The following is a 13,303-nucleotide window of genomic DNA, read 5'->3' as shown; positions in this document are numbered from 1 at the left end:
CAGTTAGTGTCTTGCCTTTATAGGGTCATTGAACATCTAAAGCCAAAAACATTTTCTCATGTAATGGGCTATTCTTTATTGTTTTAACATATGACTCAGAATACTCTCCCTCCACCCCTCTTCCTTTTCCCTCTCCACTCCCCCACTGCCCGCCCCCGACCTTCTTCTTCTTTTGGTGGATTCTAAATTCATTTATTTCCCATCCTGAGACTTACTCAAGACCTTCAACCAATTCTTGGTTTCTGATATGTGGAAGAAGCACAGTCATTTACAAACCTGAGAGGATTAAGGGCTAACCATACTTATGCCAAAAAATAAAAAATGAAAGCTAGGGGAGGCTGAACCATTTGCCACTGATTGGCCTTTCATATAAACAAACGTATTTAATAGACATGCCAATATTAAAATGCCTTCGTGTAATACTTTTTATGTTCAAATCCTAACTCCGTCTGTTCATTTTATCAGTCTCTTAGGATGGGTAGACCAGTTATAATTTCCATTTTGCAAGTGAGAAAACTGAGGGAGGAATATAGCGATTGAATGACTGGCCCAGTTTTTTTCATTCAAAAATTATTTATTGAGCCACTTTATACCAGGCACTATGCTGGGTGCTAGAAATCCAGAGGTGGGCAAGGCAGAGTGTCCCTGCCCTGTGCAGCTGATTGTTTCAGAGTCACATGCTAAGTGGATAAATGACAAAGGAAACAATGGCGTCTGACTCCTGGTCCAGTGAAAGATCAGTATCAAGGGTGAGACTATACCAAGTTAAACAGTCAGTTAGCTCCTTGAGTTTGGCTCGGCTACGTGCTTAATTTCTTCTCTCATTTGAAATCTCACATGAGCCCACATTCCTTCATGATGCCATGGAAAGCAAGTACGTAATAAGTCCTTTCTGGGAGTTGAGGACTGAGTTTGTTTTCTTCTGTTGACTTTCTGCTCTTTACTTTGGGCTGGTAGGTGTACATTGCTACAAGGTGCAAGAGAACGAAATGCCTCCTCCGTCATCACAGTGAGGCAGGACATACCTAGAGACACCCAGAGAACAAGGCAGCCTGAGAAGTGTGTGTGTGGGCACCTGTGTGCGTCTGTATTTACGTGGACATCATTCAGCAGCGCACAAAGCAGTCATAGGCAGGTGCTAATTTTTCAGTATGAAAAACATATCCAAAGGGAAAAACAAAGCAAAAACCAGAGGAGAAATCAGTATAAGCTGGGGTTTTCAGGTGACCGACCCCATAAGAACTTTTGCTCCCCTGAGAATCCGAGTGTCTTTGTCAAAATCACGGGCTCATAAAACGTGAGCCCTGGAAGAGCATTATTTTAGGGTTATTTGTTCAGCACCCTCCAAGCTCGAGAAAGAACATTCGGAGCCGTTGGCTCGAGTCACAAGGCCAGTATGTGACAGAAGTGCATTTTGAACCATGTCAGATGATCCTTGGAGAAGCTGGTGAGAGGAAATGACTTTTAAGACTTCCCTGTTTGGGGCCCGGCTGAGGCTCCGCTTCACCGTAACTGCTTACACATGGGCTGAAGCAGCCCCTGTCCTAAGACTCAGAAAAAAAGAGGTCAAGGCCCCAAAGAAGCTACCAAGTAGTTAAAGGAAAAGGCATGGCATGACCGAGTTTGAGAATATGACATCTTTTGTTTAAAGCACTGAGGTTATTTGCATTTTTTTCATGCCTGCTTAGACCTTAGTCATAACATTATCCGAACCCCCTCTATCCTAGGGGACGGTATTTAGACAATTTTCAGGTTTGTTACATTATTATCTTCTTCGTAATGACTCACACGGCAAGTATGGCACGTCCTCCTGGCGATGGTTATTTTAGGCAAGCGTCCAGGCAAAGCAAATATCTTCGAGTGACTTGTCTGACCGACTATTAGGGTGAAAATATGTGTACACCAGTCAAAGCATCAGTACATTTTCTGCTTGTCAATAAAAATGTACCAAATGAAGTCATGAGGGGAAAACATTTTGTACAATGTAAATATAAGTTTTGCCATATATTTGTTATTTGCCTTTCGGATCGAGAGAGGAGCTCATCATTCCCACAGGTCAGGGTGGTTTCAAGACTGGAAAACTACCCACAGTTTTTAGGCCTTGTCCATATGTTCCAGAGTTACCTTTTGTCTAATGACCTTGAATGTGACCCTTTTAAATGGATTCTTTTGTCCGTGGCCTCTCAGTAACACAAAGGGCAGGAAGCCCATGGCCTGGGCAGACAAGGGGCCAGCCTCAGGAAGGAGGGCAGGCTTTCTGGGCCTCGCCCCTTCCTCATCCCCTCAGCATCCGGAAGGCCACACGTGGGGTGTCCTTTAGAGAATGACCCTGGGTTTGCCGGTTTTGATCAGCCTAATGGCATGTTTGGCTTCTTATATGTGTGATGGAATTTTAAAATCTCCCAGTGAAATCCCAGCAGTTAAATGTACATACACCCCCTCTTTTAAAGCACAAGAGATTGTTTCAGGTCCCTTATGGGAAAACTCAGTGACTTCTGTTCTGAGGAGGAAAGACTGGCGAACCCCTTCATAAAGTATGATTTTTTTTTTTAAGATTGGATTAGCTCTTCTCTCGGCCAGCCCCAGGGCTTTGAACTCATGGAAGGCTGAGCAAGGTAGGGGACCCCAGAGGGTCCTGGGTTGGGGAAGAACAGCTCAAGGGCAGGGTGGGGAGCCCTGAGTTTTACAGGAAGATGAGCTGTTGGAATGAGACAGGGTTTGGCTTCAGTATCCAGGAGCTCTGGCTGCCCCGGGCTTTTCCCTAATCACCCACCTCCCTCACCACCCACTCCCCCCCTCCTTTTTTTTTCCAGACATAGTTTCTTTTTCAATCCCCTAAGCTATAAAATAGAACCAAATTTCTTGGAACATTGTATGGGAAAGACTAAAACAAAACTGTAAGCCCACCCAAATGGGACAGTCTCTTTCTTTGGACTGTATAACACTTTTCATCTTTCAACCCCCTTTCATGCTCCTGCTCAGATTCAAACCCATCTGTGCAAGAGGGTAAATTTGGACAATTCTTATGATTCTTGAGTTTAATACTTTTCAACTAAGATAATATTTTCCATTGAGTTTAAATTCAGGCTTCAGTTGCCTTATGCCCTTAGCTCACTCTCCCCGTTGCCACTGTTGCGTCACTCTTGGGCAGATGTGTTCCAAACAAGAATTTACTCCACTGGGCAAAATGGGGTTCAGGAATTATTAATTATATACCTGACTCTAAGAAGATGGGAGTGGGATTCCTGGTGCAGAAAGAACACAGAGCATGAAGACACTTAGATCCTGATAAATCTCGAGGGGGCACAATGGTCTCAGAGGACACAGACAAGGACTCAAGCCATCAAAACCAAGCCTGGACCCCTTCACCATTTTGCTAAGGAGGCCCTTCCCCGTAACTGAAGCTTCCCTTCTTATCCTAGATGCATTAGATTCTAATAGTTTGAACCGTAGACGTTTGAATTTGAGGAACTTGTCCTTTCCAGTGGAAAAATGTAAGCAGACATGACTGTTCCTTGCAGATGTTTCAGGACGTTTTTACCTTCCAAGGTTATCGTCCTTGAGATTTCTGTGGCCTCAGACCCAGAGTTAAACTATTCACCTAACAGATTTTATGTAGCCCAGGACAATCTTTTTTTTCTTTTCTTTTCTTTTCTTTTTTACCTTTTAAGGCTGCACCTGCGGCATACGGAAGTTCCCACCCAGGCTAGGAGTTGAGTCGGACCTGCAGCTGCCGGTCTGTACCACAGTTTATGGCAACGCCATATCCTTAACCTCCAGGAATCAACCCTGCACGGACACTATGTAAGGTTCTTAACCACCTGAGCCACAACAGGAACTCCAGCCCAGGACAATCTTAAGTTTAGGACAGGGACGGGCAGTCACGACACCTTCAGTTGGCCCGATGCTTAGATTTCGGCATCCCCAACTAAACTAGCTCTGGGGCTCTCTTCCTCTTGACAGATCCTGAGTAACCTGGTGATGGAGGAGCTCCTGCCAACCCTTCAGACAGACCTCCTGCCTAAAATGAGGGGGAAGAAGAACGACAGGAAGCGGGCCTGGTTCGGTGTAAGCCGTGATTTTGCTTTGCAGCTGTGCTGCTCGAAATGAACATTCTCTCCCCCCTCCTCTTAGGGTATTATTTTTTAAAGGACGTAATTCCTTCCCTGGCTGGAGAACTGCCCAGTCTGCTCAGTCTCACTTACATGAGGACGAATCCAAACAGACTCAAACCCTGAAAGAAAAATTAGAATGTGTGTGTGCGGTTTTATGTCGTGGTCGTCTGCCGTGTACCCTCCCTCTTCCACCTGACTCGGTCAGGCGCTGGCACATGACAGAGCCCCGGTTTATGGGTTGTTCTCTGCCGCAGCTCCTCGAAGAGGCCTACAACCTGGTCCAGCATCAAGTTTCAGAAGGATTAAGTGCCTTGAAGGAGGAATGCCGGGCCCTGACCAAGGACCTGGAAGGAACCATCCGTTCAGACATGGATCAGATTGTGACCTCAAAGAACTTTTTAATCGGAAAGATCAAAGGTCAGTGGTGATGATCCGTCTGCTCCTTCAAACTAGATCAGCTGTGCGTGGAAGGCGCCACCACAGCGTTAGTGTTTATGGTGTCAGAGGAGGATTAAACAGAGGGACGTGGCAGGAGGTGACAGCACTTGTAACAGGAACGTGCTGAAGGTGCTGGTCAGAGCCCGGGCCTCCCCATGGAAACTTGCGAGGACACAGGGTCGCCTTGTGGTTGTGCCTGTGTCCCCTGACCCTGCCTGCACCTCTGCCCTCGTAGCACTTCTGACCCCAAGTTGTAATGGCTCTGCCCCTGCCCGCCCCTTGCTGTAAGCTCTCTCAGGGCAGGGTGGTGCTGCCCTGGTTCACTCAGGTGTTCCCCGTGTCTGGTACCATGCCTGGTATAGGCAGCCTCACAGTGAATATTTGAACTGGTGAATAAATGGATTTTCCTTTAATGAGAAAAAAAAAAAACATTAGCTTTAGATTTGATAAATCTGTATCCTACAGATTTTCGACTAACAGTGGGGTTATGTGCCAATAAGCCCACTGGAAGTTGAAAATGCGTTTCATACACCTAACCTACCAAATCGCATAGCCTAGCTTCACCACCTTAAACGTGCCCAGACCACTTACATGAGCCCTCTGTTGGGCAAAGTCATCTAACACAAAGTCTAGCTTAAAGTGCCGAATATTTCATACAACTTAGTGGATATAAGACTGAAGGTGAAAAACAGAAGGGTTATCACTCGTGATCTGGTGGCTGCCTGGGAGCTGCTGCGGCTCCTGCTGCTGCCCAGCATCATGGGAAAGCATCTTACCGTGTCTCATTAGCCCCAGGAGAGATCAAAACTCAACACTGAAGTATGGTTTCTCCTGAATAAGGATTGCTTTCACACCATCGTAAACTTGAAACATCATCAGTCGAGCCATTGTAAGTCGGGGACTGTCTGTAGTCTCAGTTCTAAAATTAGCTGGTCACGTGTACTCAGGGAGGTGCCTCGATGTCTGTGCACTGCAGGGTCCTCCTCTGAAATCAAAGGGGCCCATGAGGTTGCAGTCCGCAAACGGTGGCGCTTGGGCCAAAGCTGCCCTGCCACCCGTTTTTGTCAATAACGTTTTATTGGAACACAGCTGTGCCCATTCATTTATCTATTGTCCGTGGCTGCTTTCATGCCGCAAGGGCACAGGTGAGTCCTTTGGGTGGCAAAGCCGAAAGTGTTCCCTCTCTGACCCTTAACAGAAAAAAGTTTGCCTGTTGCCTCACAAGTGGCCTTATCTGGCTTCTGAAGAATTTTACAGGATAAAACTCTTTGCTTGTGCATTTCCACAATCCCAAAAGCACACCACCCTGAGAATCATTTCAGAGGGGAAGCCTGCCGGCTCATCTGTGGTTGTTTATCACCAATTGTCTTATATAGTCGATTTTCAAATTATTCACTCACTCATGCATTTAAAAAAAAAAAAAAGTTCAATAAGTGCTTTCTGAGCAAGTGATGTGGCTCTAGCAGAGAACACGGAAGACCTAGTTGCTGTGCTCAAGAGACGGAACCTAATGGGATTTCCTGCTTGGATTATCCTCTGCACTGCGGGCCCTGTACACACTGCAGCCCAGCTCCCTTCAGGCTCTTCTAAAAGGTCCTCCTGTTAGAGGCATAATTAGAGCAAAGGGGTGTGTGTGTGTGTGTGTGTGTGTGTTATTTATCTGTTCACATGATGCCTTCTAAGTCCAGATATAAATTAACTTCAGAGTGTTTTCTGTTTCCTATTATCCGGGTCTCATATTTCTTTATTAGACAACTGATCTAGAGTTATCGGTATGTTGAAAAATTTGAGTTGTCTGTATGTTGAAGTATTTTATACAGCTTAAAACTGCCAACACCTGGGAGTCCTATCGTGACACAGCAGAAATAAATCCGACTAGGAACCATGAGGTTGCAGTTCAATCCCTGGCCTCGCTCAGTGGGTTCTGGATTTGGCATTGCCATGAGCTGTGGTCCCAGACATGGCTCAGATCCGGCGTTGCTGTGGCTCTGGCGTAGGCCGGCAGCAACAGCTCCAATTCGACCCCTAGCCTGTGAACCTCCATATGCCATGGGTGCGGCCCTAGGAAAAGGACAAAAGACCAAAAAAAAAAAAAAAAAAAAAAAAGCCAACACCCAATTCCTATGCCCAATGAAATACGTTTCTGTGATCTGAAGCTGAGCTGAGCCTAACAGTGGCCATGCTCGTGGCCTGAATTAAACCATTCTCTTTCTCTCTGGCCTAAATCTCTGTGGCTCCAGTATATTCCACATAAGATGGAGGAGTATTCTGCCCTGGACTAGTTTTTGTTTCCTAAAGGAAGCCTTGAACGGAAGTCATGGTCAAGTCTTTTTAAAAGAATATCTGAAACACATTTTAACCGGGCCTCTGGTTCGTCCCCTTTAAAATAAAGCATGCACCTGTGCCCATCAGGCTGCCCTGATACAGGGCTTTGGATTTTGAAAATTTATGGGAGTGTGAAAGCAGTAATCGCTCTGTTTCCTCCCATATAACTCTTGAGAGTGAAGCAACTGGCTTACATTCTGTCCCTCATATACCGATGCATTCAATAAACATTTATTCTGCTCCTGCCGAATACAAAGGGTATGAGGAGTCCAAGAAGAAAACATAATTTTACAAGCAGATTTAGCTAAAAGGCATGTCACAAATACTGACAGAAGGAAAACTATGATAAGTGCCACAAGGGAGGCTAGAACAGAGAGCCCGGTGGTTCCAAAGCAGGAACCATTTCAACTTCAAAAAACTGTGTGAGTCCCTCACAATAAGAGTACTGTTGTAGTGTCACTTGGTTGGAAAGAATGATAATGACAAGGACAGTGAGATCTAATAGCTACGGAGCACTTCCGGAGGGTCACACGTGGCTTTGAACGAAGGCAACGCATTTAATCCTCACCATAACCCTCAGAGTAACAACCCTTGTGATCTCTGCTTTACAGACGAGAAAACCTAGGGAGAGATTAAGTACCTTGCCTGAGATTCCAAGGCTAGAATGGGGCAGCCCCAACCCAGCATTTTCTCTCTTAATCACTCCGCTCAGCTGCATTAGTGCATGGCTCCTGAATTAATGTGTCACAACCCATGATTAATCACAGCAGCATCTCTGCATCCTTGAAAAAGAGCAGCGCCTACCTGTGTGGGATGTAAAATTTATTCCATCATTAAGGAAACGGGGCCAGACCATAGGTCAAGAAGCTGTGTGGTGGTTAGGCTGCCCTGAGTGGGTGAAATTTGAACTTGGCCTTGAAGAGGTAAGTAGGATATTTACAAGTCAAGAGGGAGGAAGGCAGGCACAGGTGAAAGGAGCACTAAATAAAGGCACAAAGAGGGGGCTGGAGCGTGTGGTGGTGCACAGGCACAGGGTGCGGGGGTGGTGGATCAGCAAGAAAGAAGCATCATCTCCCAGACGGCTCCCCGTGCCTGTCTCGGAGCCTCCACCCCGCAGGGGACATGGGCTGGCTGCTAAATCTCTACCGTGTGTTACCCAATGTTCGTGATTATTCTGAAATTTCAATTAGATGCTTTTCAAATAGTTCTTTTCGAAGAGTTGCTGTATTAATAATTCATTTATCCTCCTGGCAAACAATTTGGCATTTGGGTATCAACTAAATTATTTTTAGGAGTCACAGATTGTTTCGTATTTGAATCATGCAACAGAAAAGGGTTTTCTACCTAGTCATTCTATGACCTGGTTAATATTTTATATCCCAAATCTTTATGCATTATTCATAATATCAATAGTACTGATCATCTTAGATTCTCCGAGTAAGTTCGATCCTCTGTGACCCTGAGAAATATTTCCGCAAATCGAAATAAGAATGCGGCCATTTGTCTCACTGTAAGCAAATGATTTGCCAATAGAAATTAAGAAATACACTCGAATTCTATTTAGGGATCTGAAAATTAGGGTGTGACATGGCCGAATCAGCTAGCATCGCGAGGCCCCCCCTTTCCCCATCTGTGAAAGCAGGGACTGGACACGCAGATGAGTTGGTACTTCCCTTCTCAGCTCTGTGGTTCCCTGACAAGGCTAGGCGACTTACCAGGTGCCCCAGGGCTAGCCTTCCGGCCACAGAGCCAGCTCAAGCCTCTTCCAGCTCAGGCTTCCTTTACTGTGTTGCTGCTTCCAAACGTGGCTAATCACGAGAAACACCTGAACACTTAAAAAAACAAATGCAGATTTCCACGTCCTGTGCAGACTTACTGAATCAGAATCTTTATTGTGCTCCTCTTCTAAATCAAAAGGCAGTATTTTCTCTGGAAAGTAGAGTATTGGTTGTATTTGTTTAAATCCCTCTTTATGATTTTCAGTACACTATATTTTTGATCCTGAGCATTCATTCTTGAGTATCAGAAAAAAATAGCTTTAAAAAAAAAAAGCGGGAATGGGCATAGGAGGCAGGATGGCAAACTGATTGGAATTTGTTTCCATTTACCAAAAAAAAAAAAAAAAAGAAAGAAAGAAAAAGACTGTAGTTGAGTTTTTAAAAAGGCCTTTGAGGGAAATTGAATTGTATTCAATGATTAACTCTTATAGAAATGAATTAAAACTTATACGCTGTGTTTTTAGAAGACAAACTATGCAGTTTTTCTGGCTGTGCCTGCAGAATGTGGAAGTTCCCAGGCCAGGAATCAAACTGGCACCATAGCAGTGACCTGAGCTGCTGCAGTGACAACCCTAGATCCTTAACCTACTGTGCTACCAGGAAACTCCAAAACTATGCATTTATGCTGATGATGATTGATAGTAAAAAGACGGATCATTGCATTTTCTTTCTTTGTATTGGGCATATATATTCATAGGGACCAAGCAGAAAAATGCATTTCATCTCAGGGCAGAAGTAATCTGAGGGAGGGGATAGGTTCTCTTTGTTCCAGTTCTCAAGGCACCTGATGGCTTTCCATTCTGGCACAGGACTCACTGTGTTGGTCTGTCTTGCCCATTTGAGCTTGCCTTGGCTGTTAAATGGCTTTGTAGGGCACCGCTCAGCCCTGGCCCGGCTCCAGTGCCTCCGAATCCAATTTTGCTTTTCACTCACAATTTTCTGGCTCTTCCTCCCTCAGCGATGGTGGCCCAGCCAGCAGAGAGTAGCTGTGCGGAGAGCGTGCAGCCATTCCTGGCATCCATTCTGGAGGAGCTCATGGGACCAGTGAGCTCAGGATTCAGTGAAGTACGCTCACTCTTTGAAAAAGAAGTAGATGAACTTAGCCAGAACTTTCAGACCACCAAAGACGGTGCCCGGCTAAAGGAGGTAAGATATGAAGCTGAGGAGTGGAGTACGAATGGTCCACCGGGGGCTGTCTCTTTGTGGGTCTTTATCTTCATTCATTTATTCTCCCCTCTCTCCCTCCCTCCTTCCCTTCCTTCCTTCCTTCCTTTCATTTGCCTGACAATCTATTCATCTAGTCTTTCTGGTATACATCCAATCACATTATTCATCCACCCTTCATCCATCCATCTACCTGGTTTCCTTTATTAATAGTTTTCAAGTTGCAAAACTAATAACATGGCCAGACGAGTTAAACAATGTATTCAAATATTTATACAAAGGCAAAATTAATCACCATCACCCATATCCACCGAATTCTAGTCTACTTCCAACTCCCAGGCCATCTCCTCTCCCAGCTCCCTGAATTAACTAATATAAATAGCTTAGTATGTGTTTCCACATGCTTTTCTCTTGTTCATACAAGTATGTACGTATAGGTCTTCATTTATGTAAATTGTTTGTTGGTTTGTTTGTTTCTAAACATAGGAGTTCCCACTGTGGCTCAGGGGGTTAAGAACTCAACTAGTCTCCATGAAGATGCAGGTCTGATCCCTGGCCTTGCTCAATGGGTTAAGGATCTGGTGTTGCTGCGAACCGCAGTGTAGGTCACAGATGTGGCTCAAATCTAGCGTGGCTGTGGCTGTGGCTGTGGCCGGAGGCTACAGCTCCAATTCGACCCCTAGCCTGGGAACTTCCATATGCCACAGGTGTGACTGTAAAAAATAAATATAGAGAGAATCATGATTTTAAAAAAAACAAAAACACCAATATTTCTCAAAGTGCAGTCCCTGAGCCTGCATCTTTATCGTCACCTGCCTACAAAACATGCAGATTCTCGGGCCACACTGATGATGCACCAGATCAAACACTCTGGGGTAGGGCCCAGCAGTCTTTTTTAACAAGACCTCCAGAGGACTTGATGCACCTGAGAATCACTGACAGACATAACTGGGCAGATTTATTTTATACTTGCCGTGTTACAATGGATATACCTGCAAGTCAGTGAACAAAGCCAGATACCTCTGTTCCTTTCTTTTTTCTGTATGCCTACAAACATAGAATTTTATATAAATGAGATCATTTCATAAATATTTTAAGGTTTCTTACTGTAGCTTCTTTTAAAACTTGCCTTTACTCTCTCCCTGCCCCACTCACATAACTTCCGTCAACGACTTGGCATATGCTATTCTGTGCTCTTCTCCATGCTTACATACTATATAAAACACATGTATTTTATAGGCTATGTTTTTTTTAGATTGTTTTCTCTTATAAAAGTGGGACTGAATTATATATACTGCTCTGCTTTTCAGTTTTCTCATTCAAAAATACCTTATGGAACTGTTTTTAAGTTACCAGTTCTAGCTCTAAATCATTTTTTTGTAACGGCTGCCTAATATTTCATGTATGAATACACCATGGTTTATTCAACCATCCCAATGATGCTGGCACCTTGAACAAATGTGCAATAAATAGCTTTTACATATATTCATATACTTTGATGCTTTTCTTTCTGTGGGATAGATTCCTGGGACAGGATTGGTGAGTCGAAAGGAACATTTCTCATGTTAACTGATGTTTCCATTTTCATCCCAAAATAAGGACTGAAATTTTACATTTCCAACCGTTGTACGTGATGGAGGACTTTCTCCCTTATGGTCCCATCAACACTAGGGAATCATTTGTTTAAACTTTTGCCAGGCTTATAGGAGCAAAGTGATAATGGATTTTTCCTCTCCTGTCTGTTTAGTTGATATTTAAAAAAAATAGACACATTACAAATTATGTGACAAGGGGCAAGTTTGACAGCATGCTTTAAAAAAAATTTTTTTTTTTTGCCTGAGCGCATGGCATGTGGAAGTTCCTGGGCCAGGTATTGAATCCAAGCCACAGCAGTGACAGTGTCAAGTCCTTAATTCCTAGGCCACCAGGGAACTCTGGACAGTACGCTTTTGATCAATATTAATTCCACTTCAATGGAGCGCTCCAGAATTCATTTCTTTTTTTCTCTCTTTCTTTCTTTTAATGGCCAAACCTGCGGCATATGGGAGTTCCTGGGTTAGGGATTCAGATTGGAGCTGCAGCCTCAGGCCTACACCACAGCCACAGCAACACTGGATCCAAGCTGCATTTGCAACCTACACTTCAGCTTGGGGCAACGTCGGATGCTTAACCCACTGAGTGAGGCCGGGGATCGAACCCACATCCTCACAGAGGCTATGTTGGGGTCTTAACCCACTGAACCATAAAGGAAATTCCCCAGAACTCATTTCTTTTTCTTTTCTTTTTCTTTCTTTTCTTTTCTTTTTTTTTTTTTTTTACTTTTTTTGGTTTTCAGGGCCACACCTGTGGTGCATGGAAGTTCCCAGGCCAGGGGTCAAATTGGACCTGTGTCTGTGACCTACCCCACAGCTCACAGCAATGCCAGATCCCTGACCCGCTGAGCAAGGCCAGGGATCGAACCCACATCCTCATGGATACTAGTTGGGTTCTTTACCACTGAGTCACGACAGGAATTCTAAGAACTCATTTCTTAAAGGGAGTAAAGTTTTCCTTTAACATGTACAATGAAAGTGGGCCCTTGTTAAATTCTTATTTAGAGAAATCTAGAAATCTAGATTTATCTCTTTTCAGTGACCTGGAACTCAAGCCAGCACATCCTGTATCATTCACACCCACCCTATTACTAGGTACTCTCCGGTTCTCCCTAAGCCTCCATTTTCAGCACCTTTCTTTCTAGCTTCTCTTTCTCCACCCTCCCTGCTTTTTACTCTAGATCTTCAATATTCTATTTTTAAAATTACCTTTAAATAAGCTTGGAAAACAGGATGGATTCTGTTGGCAACAATGCTTACAGTGTGAGAGTACGTTGAGGTCTTTCACAGACGAGGTCTGTCGCTGTCCTCTTGCTGGAAGTTGCATGGTCTCATTGGTCAAGTTATAACTGGTATAAACTAGAGGAAGGGGGACCCCGGTTTTTAAAGCTGGATACCTCTTCCAGGCCTGGCCTCTTTCTATCTCACCCACCTCCCTATCCACTAGCAGAGGGAAGCTCTGTGGGCCCTGGCAGAGAGCCTCAGAGAATGGCGGGGACTCTGGCTTTGCTCTTGGAGTCCAGGGCACCTCCTGACCTCCCTGGGGTCTTCTGAGAGGGAGTCACTCAGTAAAAAAGGCTTTGGAGGTTCCTGGGCCCAGCTGCAGGTCCATGTGCCAAAGAGCCTGCCTGAGCTCTTGAGCTCTGGAGGTGGGTGCTTGGGGTCTATCAAGAGCATGGAAAGACTAGAGCCCCGGAGAATGCACCCTGGGGTGCTCCCATTATCCAGCTGGTTCTTCTCCCAATCGCCAAGTTAGTAATAGAACTGCCCCCAGGGAGCCAACAAGGGAAGGAAACAGGACACTGAAGATGTCACCGATGCAGTGATCCACGAAGGGATTCTCTCTAATAACATACGTGTGATTGTTTAGAATTTGTGTAAAATGTAATAG

General features: G+C 44.7%; 1 protein-coding gene across 1 annotated transcript in view; it reads left to right on the top strand.

Annotated features, from left to right (window-relative positions):
* Window positions 1-13,303, top strand: part of NIBAN1 (niban apoptosis regulator 1) — a 163,568-nt gene that overhangs the window by 136,499 nt on the left and 13,766 nt on the right. The window contains 3 exon segments of the mRNA NM_001243219.1: window positions 3,964-4,068; window positions 4,370-4,532; window positions 9,615-9,802. Coding sequence (NP_001230148.1) covers window positions 3,964-4,068; window positions 4,370-4,532; window positions 9,615-9,802 — 456 coding nt within the window.

The sequence above is a fragment of the Sus scrofa genome, chromosome 9 (genome assembly GCF_054392235.1).
Source record: "Sus scrofa isolate SSC_HxYL_T2T_F1_AM1 chromosome 9, Sscrofa_HxYL_maternal_Yorkshire_Landrace_v2.0, whole genome shotgun sequence".
Lineage (NCBI taxonomy): Eukaryota > Metazoa > Chordata > Mammalia > Artiodactyla > Suidae > Sus > Sus scrofa.
The sequence above is the reverse complement of the archived record's forward strand: the minus strand, read 5'-3'. Positions and strand labels throughout refer to the sequence as shown.